The 24487-nt window shown below is 39.5% G+C and overlaps 1 protein-coding gene, 1 long non-coding RNA gene and 1 other non-coding gene across 9 annotated transcripts in view; 2 read left to right on the top strand and 1 right to left on the bottom strand.

Annotated features, from left to right (window-relative positions):
• nuf2 (UF2 component of NDC80 kinetochore complex) overlaps positions 1-7307 on the top strand; it is a 66557-nt gene extending 59250 nt beyond the window's left edge. For all 6 annotated transcript variants that reach the window (XM_069937816.1, XM_069937814.1, XM_069937815.1 and 3 more), the window contains 5 exons: positions 1850-1987; positions 2429-2572; positions 3951-4126; positions 6035-6170; positions 6976-7307. In XM_069937816.1, coding sequence (XP_069793917.1) covers positions 1850-1987; positions 2429-2572; positions 3951-4126; positions 6035-6170; positions 6976-7107 — 726 coding nt within the window. In that variant the 3' untranslated portion in view covers positions 7108-7307. The remainder of the gene's footprint in view (positions 1-1849; positions 1988-2428; positions 2573-3950; positions 4127-6034; positions 6171-6975) is intronic.
• LOC138763522 (uncharacterized) lies at positions 5845-22836 on the bottom strand. Of its 2 annotated transcripts, XR_011357626.1 has the most exons (4): positions 22782-22836; positions 19654-19749; positions 10814-10992; positions 5845-5972 (listed from the first exon to the last, which is right to left on the bottom strand). It is a non-coding gene; the product is annotated as an uncharacterized lncRNA (long non-coding RNA). The 2 variants fall into 2 exon arrangements; XR_011357627.1 differs by lacking the exon at positions 19654-19749 and having other exon boundaries at positions 22782-22833.
• LOC138765601 (U6 spliceosomal RNA) lies at positions 9461-9565 on the top strand. The gene has a single exon (XR_011358595.1). It is a non-coding gene; the product is annotated as a U6 spliceosomal RNA (small nuclear RNA).
• Positions 22837-24487: the final 1651 nt, after the last annotated feature.

The raw sequence follows: 24487 nt of genomic DNA on the forward strand, positions 1-24487 counted from the left end.
TTGAATTTTTTTTATCCTTTTTTCTCCCATATTTGTGATTGAGGTTTAAAAAAAAAGGACTTTCTGAGCTGGAATCCAGATCCCAACAGTTCTTCTTTCTTTCCTTCCTCTATCTTTTCTTCTTTTTCTTCATTCTATTTCTTCATTATTTCTTTTTCTGTTCTTTTCGAGGAGTTTTTGTTTGGGGAGGAGGGATGGAGGTTGGAAATTTGAACAATCTAACAGTGATTGCTTTTCATTTATGTATATATTTGTGATGGTTAATTATTGATACTTGTTTGATCATAAAATGAAAATAAAATATTCAAAAAAAATTCACATTTATGCAAATTTTATTCTGCCTTCCAATTTCTGTTCCAATCTGGCAAGGAAAATAGTAGTTTTGCTTAACTAAATTCAATTCAACAATTCAGTCTAGAGGCAAGCTGGCTTCGTGCCTCAGAACCCTGCTTTCTTTGTATTTCAGTTTTAAAAAGTAGCAAGCAAGAAAAACAACTGAATGATGTCTTAGCTCTGATTTTCTATTCAAACCCATAAGTTGATCAAATCTGCAAATGGCATGTCATCTGCAGCAAGGCCCCAAGTTCCATCTCTGGAGCACTCAATTGGCTATATGAAGATTGTAGCTAAAAAAAAGATTATTCCCAATGTTAGTTTCCAATATTACAGCTGGTAGCTGTACCGTAGGTTGTAGAAAGAGTACCATCTTGGCACACAATACTATCTAACTTGCTCTGATGGTCACAAAGCTCATTGTTCCATTCCAGATGCAGATGGGGATGGAGAAGTTGCTGAATATCAAGTCAAATTGATAGCACTTCCTCTGACAATGTCATTTTCTGATACATTATGGTAATTTTACTTTTCACTTCTTTAATCCAAACATGGGTGGTGACTAGATTTACCTGAACTGTAATCATCAGTTAAAATCCCCTCTTCCAACTTGGCCCAGTTTGACAGTCCTTCACCAGGTCATAAGTGGCGCCTCCAAGCTCCCTTAGTGAGTGACTACATCCATCCAGAATGGTTTGTGTTCTTTTTGTCTTAGTACTTCCAACAAGTGGTTCTTATTATTGTGGAGTACTAATTTGGCAGCACTGGTATTCTGCAGTTTTCTCTCCTTGGATTTGATCCTGTACCATAAGATTTTATCACATCCAAAATCACCAGGCACTCAGGAATAGTGATGAAAGAGTTGGGAACATGTTGCTGGAAGGTTGTTAATTGACTAATTTGAGAGAAATGTCACAATTTTGTTATAGTTTCTCAGATTTTAGTGAAGAGAGCATTAGTGGGCATACTTTTTGTGGTATTTGGTGCTCAGGATGAATAATACCTGTCCAGTATTCTTAATATTCATGTAGTTTGATGTAATAGTGTGGATTGTTTGGTCCTACTAAGGACATGATTGTATGTGGTCATGCCTGAGCTGTATTGGTTAACCATGGCACATTTTTTAATAATCCATTGGTTTTATGGTTGTTGTTACCAAATTAAATTTTTATTCCAGGTTTGCTTAATTCAAGTTCCCAATAGGTTTTGAATTTTAATTTCACACCCAGTAATCCCTCTCTATCTGAATTGCATAGTCAATTTGTATACATTTCTTTATTTGTTTACATGTGAACGTTGAGTACAATTTTTTGCATTACCAATAAGTGGTAATTCTGCCTCGCCAGCAGGAAAAAAGAATCTCCGGGTTATATGTGATGTTCTGTATGTACTCTGACAATAAATATGAAATCTGTATCTGAATCCTGCCTTTAATACAGTAAAATAACCATTAATGTATCTCAACATTTGGTTGACAGGTTAAAATAGTTGATTAAATTATTTTTATTATTTGTAGAGCCAGATGAAAGTGACCCTGATTGTTGCAAAGGAGAGCCAAGCACAGCTTAAATCAATGATCGTGGAATGCCCAGAACAACAGAAGAATGAAATACTGGCAATGACTGAGACGGTAGAAAAGAAGAAGAATTCCTTGGTACAAACATTCTTGTATAAAATGAGAATGTATAATACCACCCCTTGGTAGATGTTTCCTAACTTGGCTAATGTTCCACCATTTTACCAAACTGCTTAATACTCCAATTGCTTTCTTATACTTTTTTTTCCACTTGAAATGAGATTCAAAAAAGCAATTCCTTTTGTGAAAATGTCGTATTAATGTTTTTTTTAAATTGTTGCTTTTTATCTCCATCCACATCTGTGGTTTCCAAGCTACTGACCCCAAATGATGTTTCCTACCAGATTCAGAATTTTTACTCTGATTGGTTTCTTCTCTCTTGATCTTGTTATTTTTAATGACTAGTGTGATGTCAGTCATCTTAATTTCTGTGCAGCCACAGCTACTAACTTGAGCTCATCAAAAAAGTAGCTTGCAAGTTTATTTCCATAATAATTCATTTCTGTGTTTACTTAACAGCAACTAAAAAATGAGAGAACATTGGAACTTCAAGACAAATCAGCAAATTTGATTAATTTCCAAAAAAAAGAACTCGAAACTTTCTGCAGTTTCTTGAAGCAATCCCAGACCGATTATGACCAAATAAGCAGTATGAACACTGAGGTATACAAATTCCTGCCTTTATTCTATTATGTTTTGCAAAGCCTCTTTTAGCATCTTAAATATTGCTGCATAGTTATTGTTGACATAAGTGTGCACAATGTACTGAAGAGCCTTTATTCAGGGTGAAGTTGATGCAGAACTGCAACCAAAAATAATATTTTGAAAAGCAAAAGTACCCAAGTTACACAAAATCACAAGTGTAATTCTTTGGATGTAATGAAGTGGATTTCAAAATATTGTTCTAGTAGTGCATAGAGTTGAGGGCAGGTGCTCATCCATTGATTGGAATGAGTGGTGGTAACTTTTATCTGCACTTCAGATATTTGAGTAAATAAGCATGGACTAAATAATAAGATGATCGAAAAAGGCATGTTTAATTTTTGAAATTTTATATCAGAGTTTTCAAGATTACATTTGCAAAACATTTTCCCATTAATAGTAGCCTGGTGATTATGCTGTCCTTGTAAATCAGAATAAATGTTAAGTGTATTTCTCTCTTGGAGTTTTCTGCATCCTCCGATATTATTCTTTTCTCAGTATTACAGTTATGAGGTGTTCATTTCTTTATTGTTTTAAATTGTATAGATTTGTTTATTAATTGCATAGTTCAGAAGCTATGTTTGTCTTCATTTTTCCACTGTATCTATTTTTCTGGTTACTCATTACCTCAACGAATAGCTCATATCAGATTTACCAACCCTATATTCTTAAATTCTTTTTTCTTGAACCTAATCTGTATGTTGACATTTTCTGTCTCTCTATTCTGACAATTCCACAATACCACAACACTAAAACTAAGGTTTGTTTTATTTTGGTATTGATGCCATCTTCTATCACTGGAAATTGTACTCTTTTCATTTACCCTGGCCTATCCTTTAATAATTTTAAATAGATCTATTACATTATTCCATGATATGTTCTTAAGAAAACATCCTAAAATTTTCATATCTGTTTTTTAATACCAAACTCAAGTGTGTCTGTATCTTATCTACTCTGAAACTTTAGGATGCTTCCTAGACAATGCAGCCAATCTTTGTTACAGTAACCCACCTGAGATTAAATCTTAAATTTATAGTTAATCTATAAAGCTGTCCTTATTAGGGCACTCTTGTAAATTACAAAAAGAATACATGTATAAAATTTCATAGGGCTATTATTTAATTCATTGCTACTTAGTTTAAAAAAAAGATATTCACAACATGGAGTTGTATTAAGACAGAAGGTGAAGACTGCTGTATGTGACAGATTTTTAATATACTTTTGGAACCATCCCACCCTTTTCAGTCAAATAGTTGTTCAATCTTGCGTGTATGCATGTCAAAAATTATAACATCTGTCACATGCAGGAATGTATTGTTCTCTTGATATTTTTGCACAGTGTTGGAATGCAGAAAATAAGTTAGACAGAAAAAAAATGGAACTTGAAAAGATGCAAGCAGAAGAGACTCGGCTTAAAAAGGTTCTGAGTTCAAAGTTGGGAAAGCAAGACAAACTACAGATGCAAATGCGTAAGAAGCGAGAAGCTAGGAAGCATAATCTTGATTCAATGGCAGCGTATGTAAATTTTCAATGTTTGCTTTTGAATTGGAATACAATGGTACATTCTTTTGAACTTGCAATTAATTCTACTTCCTTTTTAAAATAACTAAACCACTGTCAACTTGAATGTAGCACACGAAGTACTAACAGAGTAAAGCTTAGTTAACCTCTGTTATATCAACTGATTCTTGTGGGTGAAAGCTTAAGACAGGTGTAATGTATTGGATAGTTACAAAGTAAAGATCTACTGCACTTTCCCATCAAACATTTTCAGTTGTTGCCAGTAATGGGAGTCATTCTTAATTGGGCTTCAAGAGACTGAGTACACAAGTTACCATAAAGGAAAAGGGTGAGACCATCTAACCTAATTGACTTTGATGACTAGATGTATAGAGCATAACAAATGACAAAAGAGAAGAGTTAATATGAGATACTAAAACCTTGTTCTTCAAGACTATCTGGTGGCTGAAGGAGATTAGAAAAACAAAGATGCCAAAAATGCAGATAAAAATACTAAATGCATCTCCAAGATATTTTTAAAAGAATTTCTGGAGCAAAAATTAAAGTTTGGCTAAAAAAAAGTGTAGAGCAGTGGTTCTCAACCTTCTTCTTTCCACTCACATCACCACTTTAAATATTCCCTATGCCATAGGTGCTCTGTGATTAGTCAGGGATTGCTTAAGGTGTTTCTCAATCAAAATATTTCAGTAACAATTGGGTCTAGAGCAGTGATTCCCAACCTTCCCTTCCCACTCACATACGCCTTAAACAATCCCTGACTAATCACAGAGCACCTCTGGCTTAGGGAATATTTAAAGAGGTGGTGTGAGTGGAAAGAAGAAGGTTGAGAACCACTGCTCTACACTTTTTTTTAGCCAAACTTTAATTTTTGCTCCAGAAATTCTTTTAAAAATATCTTGGAGATGCATTTAGTATTTTTATCTGCATTTTTTGGCATCTTTGCTTTTCTAATCTCCTTCAACCACCAGATAGTCTTGAACAAGGTTTCAAAAATTGTCATTGGCCCATTTCCTTTGAAGTTATGAAACCTTAGCGAGTCAATTAGGTACAAGTACACTATCCTCTATCCGGACATCTAAAATCTGGAAAGCTCCAAAATCCAGCAAGTGGGGAGAGAGATGGCAGTGCAAGTCGAGCGGGCGGGGAGAGACTGGCAACGCGAATCAGGCAATCAAGGGGGGGGGGGGGGAAGACTGGCAGCGTGAGTCGGGCAGGCGGGTGAAAGACCAGTAGCACGAGTCGGTGGGTGAGGGGGAGGGGGATTGGTGGCGTGAGTTGGGCGAGCGGGTGAAAGACCGGTAGTGCAAGTCGGGCGGGCGGGGGAGAGACCGGCAGCGTGACTCGGGCAGGCGAGAGACAGGCAGCGCGAGTCAGGTGGCTGAGAGGGGGAGAACAGTACCACAATTCGGGTGGGCTTAAATCTGGCTTCCCAAAATCCGGAAAAATCCAAAATTCTAAACACACTGTCCCCCAAGGGTTCTGGATAAAGGATTGTGTATCTGTACAATTAAAACAGTGGTTTTCAAGTCCAAAATGTCAGGGTTTTTTTTGACCACCTGAATTTCTCCAGCATTTTGGTTTTTTACTTCTTTCATGGTGTCTACAGATTTTCGTAATTTACTTCATGCTTGGAAATTTTGGATGGGAAAAGAAACAGGATGATTTATCACACACTGCCAAGCAGATGAAAGGGAACAACTGAGATATGTCTCATTGGTTTTATTAAGAGATTGTTATAATATTGTTTAGAGTTCCCTTTAGATATGCAAGAAGAAAGGTGCTCTTGAATTCTGATTTTAGCCTTTATTGTAGATTAACCTCTGGCATATTTGGGAATAGTCTAGATAAATGAAAAAAAAAAGAAATAAATTACACTTGTTAATATGACTTTTTTTAAACAAGCGAGTATGATCGAATCAAGCTTCGAAATCAGGAAATGACTGAGCAAGTTGCTCAAATAAGCAGTGAACGTCAACATATTCTAGCGAAAATCCAACTGTGGCAAGAGAGTTCAGAGAAAGATGCACATGAATGTGAGGTAGGTTATAACAATTTGAAGAATCAGATCTATAATTTGGATTATTCATGATTAGGTTATGGGGATTTTAAAATATTATTAATTCATTTGTGTACTTGAATTGTGTAAATTGCTGGTTGATCTTCCAAATACCTCTCATCAAAAAGTATTTGCTGATTCACCACGGAAAACAAGTTAAAGGTATAGGAGGTTGATTTTTTTTTATTGCTTTGATTAAACAAACAAAAATCATGCATTATGTCAATAATCATTCTTGCCTGTACAGGTACACAATCCTTTATTCGGAACTCTTGGGGGACAGTGTGTTCTGAATTTTGAAATTTTCCGGATTTCGGACTTGTGATGCCGTATCCAACCCCACCCCCTTCCAGTCGCCTGGCTGTCTCCCCCCGATTGCCGGTCCCTCAGCCGCCTGACTCGCGCTGCCTCCTCTCTCCTCACTTGCCAGATTTTGGAGCTTTCCGGATTTTAGATGTCCGGATAAAGGATCTTGTACCTGTACCATGACCTAGATTGAGGAGTTCAAGGGCACTCTGCTAAATTTTTCATTTTTCAAAACTACATTGGTAATAAGAAGTACAATGTGTTATTTTGAAAACAGACAATTTTAATTTATACCTGTAGATGAGAGTGTTTGGTTATTGTAGGTTACACCTTCAAAAGGACCACTATTCTGTGTCCACAATATGGAAGAAACCGATAGCACCAATAGCTTGGAATGTTCCTTTGCTTTTGAAGATTTGGGAATAACATACAGTATTTGGAATAAAGTTTTGATCTCTGTTTTTAATTTATTCACTAACAGGACTTCCTTTCCAAATTGTACACTCACCTGGAACAATATCATGAACGTTTGGCCACAGTAACACAGAAGGCTACACATGAGAGGTGTGAACAAAAGGCAGAACTGGAGAGAACCATGAATGAAAGAATTTAAAATCTCATTTACATTCACTTCAAATTTTTGTACAATTCTTTTTTTTTCAATCTTCTTTATCTTCTATTTGCTCTTGACAGGCAACAATTATTAAGTAGATATTTCAAAGCCAACACATTTATCATTGCCTGACTCAATTTGTATCTCTCAATTAAAAATAGCAGCTTTTTATCTGAATAAAATACTAGTTTTCTCGCCTATAGATTTTGTGATTTGTGACTTGAAATGTAAAAATAAACTGTTGATTAAACTGCACTGCAGGTACACAATCCTTTATCCGGAACCCTTGGGGGACAGTGTGTTCCATATTTTGGATTTTTCTGGATTTTGGAAAGCCAGATTTAAGCCCACTCGAATTGTGCTGCCATATCCACCCCCACCCCCTTCCAATCGCACTGCTTTCTCCCCCCTGCCCTTGCCTGCCCAACTCGCGCTGCCGGTCTCTCATCCACCCGACTCGTGCTGCTGGTCTCGCCTCCTCGCCCGCTCAACTCATGCTGCCACTTGCCATTTTTTGGACCTTTCCGGATTTTAGATGTCTATAAAGGATTGTGCACCTGTATTAATATGCTTATACTGTAATAATGTATATTAGATTCATGGAAATAATGACAGGAGGCAAGACTGTTCATCATAGGAAGTTCCTGCCATTGTCTCCTGAATTGCTAGTCATTTTCACTTTCAAACTCTCATGGCAATGAATTGTAGGAGGGATGCACCTTTGGAATTTTGTTCAATGGCCGATTACAGTTCAAACCAATACACGAAAATGCTGGAGAAATTCAGCAAGTCATTCAGCTCATAGGAAGTAATGGGTAACCAATATTTCAGGCCTGAGCCCTTTCCTGTTCTGACTTGCCTGAGATCCACAAACCCAATTGTCATGGTAGACTCATGAACATCAAGCCACTATCTCATGTAGCATTGCTGAACTTGCCAATCCTGCATTGCCTGGTTCGATCTACCCAAGGTCCACAAACTCAATTGTCCTGGTAGACCCTTAGAAGGCTGAAGTGTAAAATCCTTTAAGGTAAGATAACCTTTTATTATAATTGCACAATTACTATGAAATTGAGTACACAGCTTGATGGTGCACACATACATCAAACAAATAAGATAAAAGAAATACAATATTCAATGCTTGGCAGTATTCAGTTCACGAATGGCTCAGTTAAAAATTTTTACGTCTGTTTGTTCATGATTTAATGGACCTGAAACGTCTACTGGAGGGCAGCAGGTCAAACAGGATGGTAATGGTCCTTCAGGATTTTGACTGCTACTAAGGCAGCGAGAGCTGAATAAATCCTCCAAAGAGGTTAGTGAGCAGCTGATAATCTGGGCTGTACTGATGACCCTCTGAAGGTCTGCTGTGGAGCAGCTAGCAAACCACATTGGAATGCAGTAGACCTGCACACTATCAATGGAGCAGCAATAGAAGGACACCAGCAGTTTCTCCTGCAGTTTGATTTTTTCTGAGAATCCTCAGGACATGGAGTTGTTGTCGTGCCTTTTTAATTATCGTAAATGTTTTGAGTTTCTCCAGCACTTTTGTGTATTGTACTACAATCACAGCATCTGCAGACTTTTCTGTTTTAGTACAGTTCAAGGAATAAGGTTGGAATTCATGTGTACTGGCAGAGGAAAACTGCCATTTTTTGTATGCTCTGGCAAGGATATAACCAGACACATGGCATTTTTCCTTTGGGTTAGTCTTGCCATTCTCATGTAATGTGAAACATTGGTGTCTGAACTGATCTCCATTGGTCTGGCATTTTTAAACTACCTTCATCACAGAAAACACTGATTCAACTCACCAGCTGTTTTTTACTCATCACTTCTCCCACTCTTTTTCCGAAATTGCACTTCTGACCCTCCAATTCCTTCTCCTTTGTTAATGGGTCAAAGTGTACCACTTCAGTTGAAATTTATTGCATTAACTTCCATGTTTCCCAATTTTTTATTGCTAATTTGTAACTGATATTTGTGCCCTTCTGTTCCAGACAAATCTAAAGTGGAAACTCCCTACTGATCAAAATCTTCATCTGTATAAGCTCTCTATTCTCTCTAAGAATATCCTCAGAGGCTCTCTTGAGTTCCTATTTTTCAATGGACCCTAGAAAATACTTTTCTGATGAAGATTTGACTAGTTGAGCTTGTATACATATAGTATTTTGATACAAAATTATCTAAGGTGCTTCATAACTTTAACTTTGATATAAGTCAATATGACAGTTTGCCAAAAGTTTTGTGAATAGCTGAAATATTTTGGAACTTCCAAAAAGGAGGATAGCTTTTCATGCCAAAAGAGTTTAAATAGTATGACTTGATGATCAGGTGAAGAAAATAACTTATAATGCTCCCTTCAGCAGCACAGATACTCAAATGGGAATGATAGAGGGAAGATTAGCATGTCCTGCGCAAGGATGACATGAAAATTCGTGAAGCGTTCCATATTTAAAAGAAAATGAAAATAGCTTATTAATATCTAACACCCCAAACAAAGCTGTTAAAGGATTAGGTTCAAGATTAACATGTAATATTGATAAAACACAAAAAAAATCTCACAATAACATTCAAGAGCTTGACAAGCCCAGAACGTGTATCAAGGTTGCTTCCTGTCATTGTGTCTATCACATTGGGGATTTAGATCAGGATATATGCGGGATAATTTGACTTTAGACATGCAAGTCCTATGTACAACCTTGAACTGAATAAGAGAATGTCGAACACAGTGAAGAAGTATCAACTAAGAATCAAATCCTAATGTTTGAGATAAAAAACTAGATCATGCTCCCATGCTCTTTTTTTAAACATTTTATTGAAAATGTTTTTTTATCAAACGTGAAGTCAATTACAAAGTTAAAATACAAGTGCATTAAATATTTACTTATGTTGGTATTAACCCAGATCCACCAACCCCCACCCCCAAAAAACCCCAATGGAAAAGAAAAGAAAAAGAATGAAAATATAGAAAAGCAAGAAAAAGATAAAAATAGTCAAGATAAGAAAAGAATAACAAATTAGACTGCTGAAAAGTGACACTCCGTGGCTCACAAATTCATATTCTATTTAGTTTTCTTTGGAGAAGATCAAAGCTGGTCTCAAGGGTTGGGAAGGACTCATCTAAAGATTTACACCTGAATTTGGTAAGTATGGTTGCTGTAGCGTCCTGGTAACTGGGATGCAGCCTGGTATACAAAATGGCCGACAACTGCACAGACCCCATGGGGGCCAATGACCTTCATCCCAGGTGACCACCCACACAGTGGGAACCAGGGCAGGAACGCTGCCCAGTCAGAGATCAGCGCTGCCGTGACACCACTCCTGTTATCAGCAGTGGGGAGTGAATATAAACAGCTGTCAGTGCAATAAATCAGTCTTCAACTTCGAATCCTTGTGTGTGTCATTTTTTTCACATTTTGTGGTAACGTGCACGTTACATTGGTGAACCCGGCAGGTCCAACTGGCAGTTGAACCTGAAGATGATGGAACAAGCAGCCAAACATGTGATTTGAACAGGCTGAGGCTCAGTTCCACTTTTAACAGATTAAAGCCAACAACACTACTATGTGGTGAGTTCACTCGACCAAGAGACAACAGCAAAAGTCATCAATTTCCTACAGCAGCCTCTGGAGCAAAGCAAATACGATGCTCTCAAGGAGGCATTAACCCACACTTACAGGCTCTAATGGCGGAAGTGCACTACCTGATGGTTACATATGGATGTTCGGGGGACAGGACCCCATTCGCCCTTGCTGAGGGTCACAAGCCTTGCCTGCTCTTCAAGCAGATTTTCCTGGATCAGCTGCCCAAGGATATCCAACTCTTGTTTGCTGACGAGGACTTCGGTGACTCCAGGAAAGTTGCAGCCCAGGCAGATGGGCTCTGGAGAGTGAAGAAAGAAAACAGCACCTCAGTGAAGCAGATTCCTAAGCCCCATGGCAATCACACCTGACAGGTACCCCATGTCCCACATCCAAGACTTTACCACTAACTTATAAGGGACACGAGCGTTTTCAAAAGTTGACTTCATCAGGGACTATCATCAGATCCCAGTCCATCCTGATGACATCCCTGAAGCCGCCATCATTACCCCTTTTTGAATTCCTGAAAATGCCCTTTGGACTTACGAACGCAGTCCAGTCCTTCCAGAGGCTGATGGATGCAGTGGATCGGGATCTCCCATTCGCGTTCATCTACTTGGACGATATTGTCATTACCAGCTGCAACAGCATAGGGCACGCGACCCATCTAAGGCCACTGTGCGTCCAGCTGCAGGAATTTGGACTAACTAAAACCCTGCTAAGTGCCAGTTTGGGTTGGAAATGATTGACTTCCTGGGGCATCGAATCAACAGGCACGGAGAAAACCCCCTGCCACAAAGGTAGAGGCCATTTGGCATTTCGGCAAAACCCGCACAGTGAAGGGGTTACAAGAATTCTCTGGTGTGATTAACTCATCACTGATTCATACTGGCAGTGGCCCACATCACGTGCCCCCTTTTCGTGCTCATGGCAGGGAAGGGTAAGGTCATTACCTGGTATATACAGTGGAAACTTGGGACTATTTTATGTTGAAGCAGGAGCATCGCAAGACTGCAAGAGCTGCATCACATTGAGTGGTGAGCATGTTCACTGCAACAGTGTATTCATATATGACCGGCAGCCTGAGAAGTGAGTAAAAGTTTGTGCTGTAAACTTACAAGCTTCTCTGAGTATTTATTAAAACCTCCGATGATACAACCGAGGACATAACATGGTGGCAGCGGTGGGATTGACAGAACCCCACATCAGATAAGGGAAAAATCCCTATAAACTAAAATAAGCACGAAGAGAAGGAACAAAGGAAAAAAAGCAGTATTACCTGATGACCAGAGCTGGAGAAGAAGATGGCCTCAGCAGCAGCTGGAGAAGAAGATGGCCGCCGCCACAGCAGCAGCAACATTACACCCAGTCATGGACGGGGAATCTGACAATGTCATAGAGGCTTTTAAAAAGTTCAAACTGAAGTGCAACCTGGCATTCAAAAGTCTCCTCAAGGGAATCACTCCAGAGGAAAAGGTTAGTTACATCCTTCTTTGGACAGGGGAAGCGAGGATTAGTCCTGTTTAATAGCTGGGAGCTGGCTGAAGGGGAAGAAAATAACCCAGGAAGGATATTAGAAAAATTTTCTTCTCATCTGGCACCAAAATCCAACAATAGAATAAAGTGATATGAGTTCCAGGGATTAAAACAAGAGCCTGATGAGGCAGTAGATAATTTTCTCACAAGGCTAAAGAACATGGCAGCAAAATGCAAGTTCAAAGAAATAGAGGAGAGAAGAGTCGACCAACTAATCTGGGGAAGCGCTCATCCTGAAGGGCAGAAAGCTCTCATAGGAAAAGACAGCTTGAAACTAGCAGATGCCTTAGACACAGCTTGGGCCTTCGAGGCCACGAGGAGGCAAATGCAATCCCTCTCCATGCAGGCCAACATGTAGCACAGAGATAGAAGGGTCAAGTTCATGCAGAGAAAGTCACAGACATCCGAGAACTGCAGGAAGTGCAGCAGAATACACCCCTTCAATGACCACAAGAAATGGCCTGCGTATGCGCACCATACAGTGCAGGACCTGTGGGAAGGTCAATCACTGGAAAAAGATGTGTAGGTCTGACACAAAAAGAGAGAGAAACCAAGAACACAGAAGGAAAGTACACCACGTCAAGGGAAGTGACAGCAGTGACTCCGATTCACTGACGCTCAGCATTGAAACAATACTCCTTCATGAGATGTCCAAGAAAGGGAAGGGAGAAAAAGGTGAATTGCACACCACGATCCAAGTTAAAAGAAAGATCAGAATCAAACCAACAACATTCAACTTGAAAATAAAGTTGGATACTGGATTACAAAGCAACATTCTCCCACTTAGACTGTCCCGCCAAATGTTCCCCGAGTACATAAAGAATGGGTACCCGGAGGCAGGCACACTAGAAGCTGCATATGTCACGCTCACAGCCTATGGTGGCCCCGTGATTAAACAACTAGGAAAAGTCCGATAAAAGGCAAACATAAAGGAAAGAGCATTATATGCACATTCTTTGTGGTTGACGCCGACGGACCAGCAATCCTAGGCCTGAATAGCTGTCAAAAATGATAGCTAATCTCTGTAAACAATGAGATCAGAGAGAAGAAAATGTCCAAGAGGATCAATAGCGACACCCCACTTGAGCAATGCCCTCCGATCACAAACAAGGCTGAGCTCATGGACATGTACCCTGAATGCTTTTGGTGACACAGTCGGGTGCTTCGGGAACTTTGAATACCACATTACTATAGACCCAAAATACAAACCAATAATCCATGCTCCACGGAAGGTGCCAATAGAGCTGAAACAAAAGCTAAAGCAGGAGCTCGAAGAAATGGAAGAAAAACGAGTAACAGCATAAGTAGTGGAGCCAACTGACTGGGTAAATTCTATAGTAGTAAAAGAAAAACCAAATGGCCGCCTAAGAATATGTCTGGACCCCAAAGACCTAAACCAATCAATCAAAAGAGGGCACTATCCAATACCAATGCTGGAGGACATCACTTCTGAACTAGCGGGATCAAAAATCTTCAGTAAGCTAGATGCCAAGAATGGGTATTGGAATGTGAAGCTGGATGAAGAATCGACACTGCTAACAACTTTCAACACTCCATTCAGCCAGTACTAGTTCCTGTGTCTACCTTTTGGCCTAAAGGTGAGCCAAGACATCTTCCAGCAAAAGATAGATGAGACCTACATGGGATGCAAGGGCACTGTCAACCTCGCAGATGACATCCAGATTTTTGGCAGAGACGGGAAAACTCACGATCTCCACCTACATGAGGCCATGGAGAGAACAAGAGGGGCCGGCATCAAACTCAATGCAGATAAATACATCATTAAGGTGGAAGAGGGCCTGTTCTTTGGAATGGTGTACACACCTGAAGGGGCCAGGCCAAGCCCAGAGAAGGTAACAGCCATTGTTGAAATGGAACACCCAAAGGACATAAAAGAACTAAGAAGCTTCCTCAGCCTGGTCCAATATACGAGTTCCTTCACCCCACACATGTCAGACCATGCAGACAACCTCAGAGAGTTGCTGAAAGAGGATGTGGAGTTTCAGTGGTTACCATCGCATCAGTGAGATTTTGACAAGCTTAAGGAAGTGTTCAGCAGAGAAGTAGAACTGAGCTACTATGACAGAAAAAAAACTGTCACATTACAAGTAGATGCTTCCATCAGAGGCCTTGGGGCAGCATTGGTGCAGGAAAGAAAACCAACAGCCTTTGCCTCATAGGCCCTGATAACAGCAGAGACCTAATATGCCAATATTGAAAGGGAGTTGTTGGCAGTCGTATATGGATGTGAAAAATTCCACAAATTCCTCTATGGGAGTCAGTTTGTGGTAGAGAGTGATCATCGCCTGCTGGAACACATTCAGAAAAAGAACCTAAGCAAGGCACCAGCCAGACTACAGAGGCTACTCCTCTCCCTCCAGCGTTACAACTTTACCTTGAAGTATAGGCCAGGGAAGGAAATGGTGCTCACTGATGCTTTGTCACGTCTTTCCCCAAATGAAAAATACGAAATGAAAGACATGGAAATCAAGATACATCATCTCGTCAGGGTAACTAATAACAAACTAAACCAGATTAAAAAGGAAATTGTAAAGGATGAAGAGCTGCAGCTGCTCTCCCAACAAGTGATACAGGGATGGCCAGAAAGGATAAAACAGGTACAGCCTACAATACACCAGTATTGGTCTGTCAGGGATGACATATCCCTGGAGAATGGTGTGCTGCTGGCAGGGTCTCGGCTGATAATACCAGAGACAATGAAAAAAGAAATTCTCCAGAAAATACACCAAGGCCACATGGGAATGGAGAGATGCAAACTTAGAGCAAAGCCAAGAATTTACTGGATAGGCATATACAAGGACATCGAAAACATGGTGGCTACATGTCCGGTATGCCAGAAATATACAACAAAAAGAAGAGATGGTACCTGCGGAAATACCCGCCAGGCCATGGCACACAGTGGGAGCAGACCTGTTCACAGAAAACCAAGAATGGTATCTGATTGTGTCCTGCTGCTACTCCAAATTCCCCTTCATCAGGAAACTGAAGGACCTGAAAGCATCGACCTTCACTGCTGCAGCACGTGCGCTCTTCATAGAACAGGGGAGACCTGAACAAGTGATATGTGACAATGGGACCCAATTCACATGGTGTGAATTCAGAGAAATGGCTGAAAAATATGGGCTCACCATCACTACTTCATCACCACATTACCCCAAAGGCCATGGATTCATTGAGAGGCATGTACAGACAATCAAGCACACTCTCACAAAGTGTTGAGAGACAAAGGAAGATCCCTACCTCGCCCTTCTGTCACTGTGAGCCATGCCTTTGAGGGCCAACATAAAATCCCCAGCAGAGCTTCTGAATGGCAGAAAATACAAGCCAACCCTGCCAAGCAAAATCCATCCACCAGACGACCAAGAGGAAACAAGAAGAAAGCTGACTAATATACAAGAGAAAAGTAATCAACATTACAATAAACATGCACAAACACTACCAGAACTCTTCCAAGGGCAGCATGTGCATGTTCAAGAGGAAGAGACAAAAACCTGGAGTCCAGGAGAAGCTGAGACTCCAAGGTCATACATAATTGAGACAGAATCTGGCAGGCAGCTGACACCAAACGGAACCCACATTCGCCCAACTCCAGATCTGACATGGAAAGCACCAGAAGCACCAGCAGCTTCTAACAATCCAGAAACTTGTGAAGGAATGCAAGTAGAAACCCCAACCGACAACACCATAACAACTGGACAGCAAGCAACAGGAGAACTGAGGCAAACAGCACCACCATCCACAACCGTACCAACACCACCAAAGCAAAGAGACACAACAAGGTCTACGAGGTGGAGAGGCAACATCCTACCACCAGTGCGATACCGCTGAGAAGAATATAGAACTGCATTTGTATAATTAGAATATTTAATTCTTAATGGCAAATGAAGGTAAAGAAGCAGTAACAATTTATTTTTAATAAATTTAAATCTTAATAAATTTTTTAATTTTTAGATTTTTTTTAAAGAAGTGGGGATGCTATATAGAGTGGAAACTTGGGACTATTTTATGCTGGAGCAGGAGCACTGCAAAACTGCAAGAGCCGCATCACACTTGAGTGGTGAGCGTGCTCAGTGAGACACATTGTAAGAGCCACATCACACTGAGCGAGTGGTGAACATACTCAGTGCACCAGTGTATTCATACATGACTGGCAGCCTGAGATGTGAGTAAAATTTGTGCTGTAATCTTACAAGCTTCTCTGAGTGTTTATTAAAACCTCTGATGCTTCAACTGAGGACATAACACCTGGGACAATGAGGCCTTGGAGGCGTTCCAGAAGGCCAAAGATGCATTGGTCAAGACCAGAGCAGAAGTGCCTACCACCCTCATAATAGGCACTTCCAACACTTACGGTAGGGGGCGTACTGAAGCAATTAATCGAAGGGAAATGGCAACCCCTGGCACTTCCGGCCACCTGAGCTCAAATATAGCACCTTTGATTGGGAGATATTGACACTGTACCTGGTGGTCAGGCACTATAGGTTTTTTTTTGAAGGCAGACAATTCAGTGTCTTCACAGTCCATAAATAAATATTAAATAAAATATTTTATTAATAAAGGAGGCCTCTGACCACCATCTTCTTGTTCCAGTCATTGGGTTTCAGGTACAGGTTTGTTTCTTTTTGGCAACATATTTAAGTGTTCTCGTACAGTTCTAGAGTACTGTTTTTTTCTTCAATTGCCTTTTTTATACTTTTCTTAATGGGTTCTTTTTGAATTAATTCCTGGGAGGGTCAGGTTCTTACGTCCTGATTCTACCACACCACGTGACGTCCCCCACTCTCATGCTTTTTTAATTTTATCGAGGGAAACTTGATGCAATTTTGAAAGCACGTCATATATAAAGTTATTAAATCCTTCTGGGAAGGTTGTAATTTGAAAATTACATCCTGCATAAGATTTACAAGTTATGGGAAAATTTGATAATTGAACCTGTAAAAAAATTCTGATCTGCAAGTATCTTAAAAAATGTGAATTTGGTAAATTAAACTTGGCTGATAAATGTTCAAAAGATAACTGTCAATGAACAAGTCTCGAAAACACTGAATATCATTATCGTACCAATTGACAAACTTCGAATCATATAAAGAAGGAGGAAAATACATAATTAGATTATATAAAATATTCATAATGCACTTCATCTTATCTGGCCTAAAGTCACATGCAAACTGGGTCCAACCTTTTTTCAGGGGTGGGGGAAATGGTTCAGTGTAGCACTCGGGGTGTTTTTCAAATGCCAAAACTGCATTAAAACTATTACTTAAACAAGTGTTTTCTTTCAAAATAGTTTATTTTTATTTTGAGACTTTTTTCACACATGGTAAATTGTTTCAATTTCTTCAAACTGCATGACATGAAATAATTTAAAGCCAACTCAAAATATTTTTGATCCATAGAGGGCGCCAACAGTCCATTTACACATGACATATCATACTTGTTTTGTCATTTAAACACTTAAAGATACAGGCCAAGAAGCATTTTTCTATCTCATGGCAATAATGCATAATCAGTACACTTTTTTGATCCAATAGACTTGTCTGTTCCTGCAATTTTTTCTGATAAACAATGCTTTTTGTGTAATATTCATCCAGAGGAATTTGCCAGAATTAAATATAGGGAAGAGAACATTATAAAATGGATATAAGGTTTGTCATTGAAGTACAATATTTCTTTATAATGTCATATATCAGAGCAGTCAATGCAGTACTTTTATTTTACAATAGATGCAGCCATGCTCCAGCATTTCAAGTCTGCACCCATTTTTAAATTAATCCTACTATAACCCCTTATGTTCTTCCACACATTGCCAATAACTATCCCCAGATCACTACAGGAGCAATAAAACATGGCAACTGACCTATTTGCAATGAGGGGGGGATTTTATTGAAACATTTCAAAAGTTGAAAGGTATGGACAGAATAGGTGTAGAAAGGTTGTTTCCCATGGTGGGAGAGTTTAGAACAAGCGGGCAAAACTTCATGATTGAAGGGCGTCCACTTAAAACAGAGATACAGAATTTCTTTAGCCAGAGGGTGGTAAATCTGTGGAATTTGTTTCCATAGGTGATTGTGGAGGCCAAGTTATTTGATGTATATCAGGCAGATATTGATAAGTTCTTGATTAGCCAGGGTATCAAAGGTTATGGGGAGAAGGCCAGGCAGTGGGACTAAGTGGGAACTTGGATCAGCTCATGATTAAATGGCAGGGCAGACTCGATTGGCTGAATAGTCTATTTCTGCTCCCACTTCTCGTCTTAAAATGGGAGCACCCAGAGGAAACCTACATTGTCAAAGGGAGAACACAGACAGCACCTGAGGTCCAATTTAAGCCAGGTCACAAGAGCTCTACTGATCACTGTGATGCCCAGAAGAGGTATGACTTGTTGAGCATTCCAACTGGACGTGATTTTGGCTTCATTAAATCCTTCCTCATGCACGTTCTTCCCATCATAATTTGTATGATAAGAATTTTTTACTTTCTTGCACCCTTGCCCACACCCTAACTTTACCATTTTTTTCCTTCCTGCTTCTAATATCAAAGAGAGCAAATGATGTGACCCCAGTTCTGCTCAATGAATGGTAATTAAACCAGAACCCTTTAAAATGCACAAGTTCAGGACTACGTTGCCAAGGACTTTTTATCTAGTGAACTATTGGCTCCCTGAAATTAAAATGGGAAAGGCAAATTATTTATTCCAAAAGTAGCAATAAAATTCATTTTGGCAGTTATCCTATATTTTACACAAAGTATCTTTTGCATTATATAAACTCTTGAGTATCAGACATCTGTACAAAATCAAAAATTTAATCTGGCAATTTAACACCCCATTTATGATGGATAATAATGTAATGGTTCTAACTTAATCTGATGTGTAACAAATTTTTTTTTGTGTTCAATCTGTAGAGAAAAGAAGTAACTTGGATGAATGGGGGTGAACGTATTTTGAGTTTATTAGTCTTACATGATACAGTATTACAAGTCTTGTCTAGTTTTCTGATCTAGGCTAACAATACTCTTTTACTTGATTTTTTTTTATTTCTAAATTTTTCATTATCCTTCTAAAAACCACAAAGAAATTGAAATTGAGAAGCTGGAGAGTATGGTCCCATTTATTATGGGTGAACTAGGCCTAAAAGCTATTTTTTCGGAGCCCTCATTTCACATTAGACACCTTCCGTCAGGAATTGGATTAAGAATTTCTGGTTGTGAGTCACCTGGGCAGAGCTGACATTTTTCCAGCATCATTCTTGCTCAATTAAAAATGCATGCATTTGGCATTTGCCTCTGCTTTACCAACAAAGTGGATTGATAATATATAATGTACAGACATTTTTTGTAACTCTTCGTAAAACAAAGAGCAACTCTGCTGTTAATCAATTCAAAGCTTCCACCAGGATACTAATACCTGTACATGTCTGTGAGTCGTCAATACTGTGTGCCTTTCTTATTCATCTTAGGCAGTGCCTCGTAGTTGAGGAAGACCACAAGAGCTCAGTGGGTTCTGAAATGGTTGATAAGGTCAATGCATAGAAGCAGCTCTGCCTCAAGTAAAACAGGAAATAATTGATCAATAGGTGTGTGTGGTGCTACACCACTGGCCTACTGCAGGGGACAACACCTGTACCTGCAGGAGTGTACCACTGGCCTACTGCAGGGGGCAACCTCTGTACCTCCAGGAGTGTAAGGGGACAGGACAACACCTGGACAGCTGCCAATCAGTCAGCCTGAATGAATCAAGCCCCACCCGGTTGGGTGTCAATCACCCTCCGGAGTATAAGCCTGCACCAGCCTCCCGAGGCCTCACTCAGAGTTGTGGCAGCCACAGCCAGCCTGGCTCTGTGGAAGTCTTTTTGGATTAAAGCCTGTGGTATAGCCTTTAACTTGTGTGTGTCTGATTCTGGCTAACAGCGCACTACAGTGTGTATTTTAGGCCTTGGGGCTTTTCTAGATGAAGGGACGCAAGGTTCCTCATGCCATACTGAATTCTTATCCACTTTGAGTAGCCACAGGCTTAAGTGTCAGTGGTCTGTTGTGTGGTTTCAAGGAAGTTTTCGGAACATCCTTGAATCATTTATTTTCACTACTTTGCTAATCTCTTGCTATACTGAGCTAAGAGTGGAAAGCAAGTTTCAGGAACATGTAGAATATGAACAATGTGGCCTGTCCAACTGAACCAATGTTATTTAGGGTTATGACCTACTTCCCACGATTCCAGGGCATCAGTTGCAGAGGATAATATGGTGCATTTATGGCAGCAGTCAGGGTAAAAACTGTCTTGATGGTTTATACCAGGTACCTGCAGTAACTATCTCATCTCCAGTCAAAGATCAGAATATTCCACAGGTTCTCTAGCTTCATACTAGAGAACACTACACAGCACTATTTCAACAAACAGACCAAAATGCTAGAGGAGCTTAGCTGGTCTTTTCAGCGTCTGAAGGAGGCTAAAATCTGGACAGCTCGGAGACTGGGTCTATTCATATTTTAGGGATTCTCAGGCAGTACTTTTAAAATTCAAATTTAAGTCAGAATAAAGAAGAGATGAGCAGGTAAATTTTGATAATTTATTCATTAGCAAGTACAGCATGCTTCATTTATCAAAATGAACAGTTTTAAAGAAAAATAAAGACAATAAGCATGGTTGCTTGTTGCCACTGTGAACCCGTGGTGCTCACGCATGCCTGCACGAAAACAAAAACCCGCTAACTTTTAAAAATTTGATATGTTTTTAAAAGTCCTGTTTATCAGGAGATCCTGATCTATCAGATTTTTGGACTTCTACTGTAAAAGGTAAATCTTTCTAATTTCACAGTTGTTTTTCAAGGGCTTCCATTGGATCAAGGAACAAACAGGGGCTGTGCTTTGTTCTATCAAATAAGGATAAAATCTAGTTTTAAGATGCACATCTTTTATTATTTTAGTTACCATATTTTGAGAAATTAAGAGATCCATGCTATTGCAGCAGAATGAGCCGAGGTGGTGTCCTCTACATCGGAGACACTGGACAGAGACTTGGAAATTGCTTTGTTGAGCACCTCAGCTCTTTCTACCACAATAGCATGGATCTGCCAGTGGCCACCCATTTCAGTTCTCCATCCCATTCCCTTGCCAACATGTCTGAGCATGGTCTCATATATTGCCAGACTGAGATCGCTCATAAATTGGAGGAACAACACCTCATCTTCTGATTGGACACCCTCCAACCAGATGGCATTAATATCGACTTCTCTGGCTTTTGTTAAAACCCCCTCACCCCCTTCTTTCCCATCGTCTCTCCTTTCCCTGACTCCTTTCACATAGACATGATAAATTCTAACATAGTCCCTTATCATATCCAATTAACACCTTTTCCTGCCCCATTATTTGAATTCTGAGACATTATGATAGATCCTGCTTCTGCATTTTCTGATTTTTTTCCTTGTAGAAGGGCTCAGACCTGGAACGTCAGCAAAATATCTTTGCCTCCTTCAGACGCTGAAAAGACCAGCTGAGTTCCTCCAGCATTTTGGTGTGTTTGTTGAAATAGTGCTGCCTAGTGTTCTCTGGTATGAAGCTAGAGAACCTGTGGAATATTCTGATCTTTGACTGGAGATGAGATAGTTACTGCAGGTACCTGGTATATCTGGGTATCCAAGCTAGAAGTTAGCAAGTGTAAGGCAGGTGGATATGCAAATATCAAGGGGTACTGATAGCATTTGCTGAAGGTAGGTGTTCACCCAAATTAGAGATGTCTTGTGACAAAAATGCTTCATTCTAATTTTTACTTAGTTGATTACAGCAATAAACATCAATAGAGTTATAGTTGATTTAAATTTGGAGTTACTTATGGGAAGTTTGATTCAGTTAAGGCAATGGATATAAACTTTGGCAAGTCATAATGCAACTGTATAAAACTTTAGCTAGCCCACATTTGTTTTGTTGCATTTCTGGTCTCTGCACTACAGGAATAATATGGAGGCTTTGAGTGAGTGCAAAAGAGGCAAATTCTTTTAAACAGAGTGGTAGAAGCCTGGAATGTCCTGCCAGATGGGAGAGGATGGCAATATTCCAGCGGCACTTAAACAGACACATTAACAGCCAGCGAATAGAAGGATATGGACTAAGTACAGGCAGATGGAATTATTTTAAATTGATATTGTGGTGAGCACAGCCAGAAATGTGCCCTTCTACCCATCTTCTCCATGCCAATCAAGTTGATTCCACTTTCCTGCATTTGACCCATATCCCTCTGAATCTTTCCTATCCATGTATCTGCATCATGTCTTTTTAATGTTGCAATTCTATCCACCTCCATCACTACTTCTTACAGCTTGTTCCATATACCAACCACCCTCTGTGTGAAATAATTGCCCTTCATATCTCTTTTAAATTTTTCCCTCTCATCTTATATCTATCTCCTCCAGTTTTCGATCCCCCTAGACTAGGAAAAAGACCATGACTATTTCCCTTATCTATGCCCCTCATGATTTTATAAACCTTTATAAGGTCCCCTCACAGCCTCCTCTGCTCTTAGGGAGGAAGTCTCAGCCTCACCTTATAATTCAATTTGCAGTCCCAGTAACATTTTCATGTTATTTTTATTCCCTTCTTTTAGCTTAATGACATCTTCCCTGTTGCTAGGTGACCAGGACTGCACATAACACTCTCAGTGTGAGCTCACCAATGTTTTATACAGTTGTAACATGACGTACCCACACCTGCACTTAATGCCTTGCCCAGTAAAGTGCATTGAACAAAGGCATCAAGTGGCAAGCATATCACATGCCCTTCTTCATCATGTGGCCAAAGCACCTGTTTCTATTTTGTACTGATCTGTGTCAAAGCCCTTTTCATACCTGATACATGTGAAAATGCACAAACAAAAATAATACACAAAAGAAATTAATTGAATTAACACCTTACAGGCTCTTTAAAATATCCTTGTAGTTTATTTCTAAGTAGTTGATTTTTCTATCAACAGCCAATTTATACACACCATGTTCCCATAAGCAATGTGAAGTCAGAAAGCCTATCATTTGTTTGGTAGAATTAGTCAAAGGATACATGTCAGTAAGAATAGCAAGAGAATTTCCCCTTCCCTTATTTAATGACGAAGGCTCATTTTAAAGTTTGATTTAAAAGATTGTCTATCTTCATGCAGTGTACATTGGTTTTTGAGTGTTGCTAAGATAACTAATGGAAGTGTAGTTACCAACTAAACATCTGTTATTGAAAGTAACCCGGTGCACTGAGGTATCAGAAGTCATTCTGCAAGGAATACTTAAATCTTAAAGTCACATATATACAGTAAAATATTCCCCTATTTACAACAAAAAGGAGTAGACAAACAAACCACCATCGGTCTACAGACATGACATTAGTCTTAATGTTCTTGATTGTCAATATCTTCACTGAATTACGTTTAATGTCTCTGTTGTATCCACTGCAGATGATAATAATTCCAATAGACCATCTATCCAAGTTAGCTTCATATATATGTGGCAGCATGATAAGTGTATCAATTAAGTCAAGTCAAGTTTATTGTCATCTGATTGAACAAGTACAACCCGATGAAACAGTGTTCTCTGGTCCTCGAAGCAAAACATGCAGACACACAATCAGACATAACACACATACGGATAAATAGTAGATATGCAGGGCAAGTATTTCATCTATTTCAGTAAATAAATAAACACATATATGAGTCTCGGATAAATCTCAGTGAATGTCCTTAAAATTCCCTTCAGGTATATTCATTCTTGATATCTACAGAATTGTGTGACTTACTTCTTATTTCATTATTGATATTACTCACTCTTGTGAAAAGCCTGCTTCTGCAGATGTTTCGAGAAAAACAAGAACTAAAGATGCTGAATTTTGAACCAAGTGATTAAAAAAAAACTGGAGGGCTCAACAGATTAAACTATATCCATGAAAGAAATAGTCAATGTGGTCACAAAAGTCCTGGCCTGAAACATTGACTGAACATTTCTCTCCATGTCTGTCTTTCTAAGACACACTAGCTTCTTATTGTCTGCCGACATCTACCTTCTCCCAGGAAGCTTCTGCTTTTAATTAAACCTTTGACGATCCAATTCATTCTTCTGGGAATTACGTGCCCATATTCGGGGAGTGAGGTTTGAACCCAGTCTCTCCCTCACAGGAATATAAAGGATGCAAATGGCGATGAGTAGCGTTATTTTAATTTTAGTACTTTGTATTGTGTACACCACCCATTAGCACTTTCTTCCTGTCACACC

The sequence above is a fragment of the Narcine bancroftii genome, chromosome 5 (genome assembly GCF_036971445.1).
Source record: "Narcine bancroftii isolate sNarBan1 chromosome 5, sNarBan1.hap1, whole genome shotgun sequence".
In the NCBI taxonomy this organism is placed as follows: Eukaryota; Metazoa; Chordata; class Chondrichthyes; order Torpediniformes; family Narcinidae; genus Narcine; species Narcine bancroftii.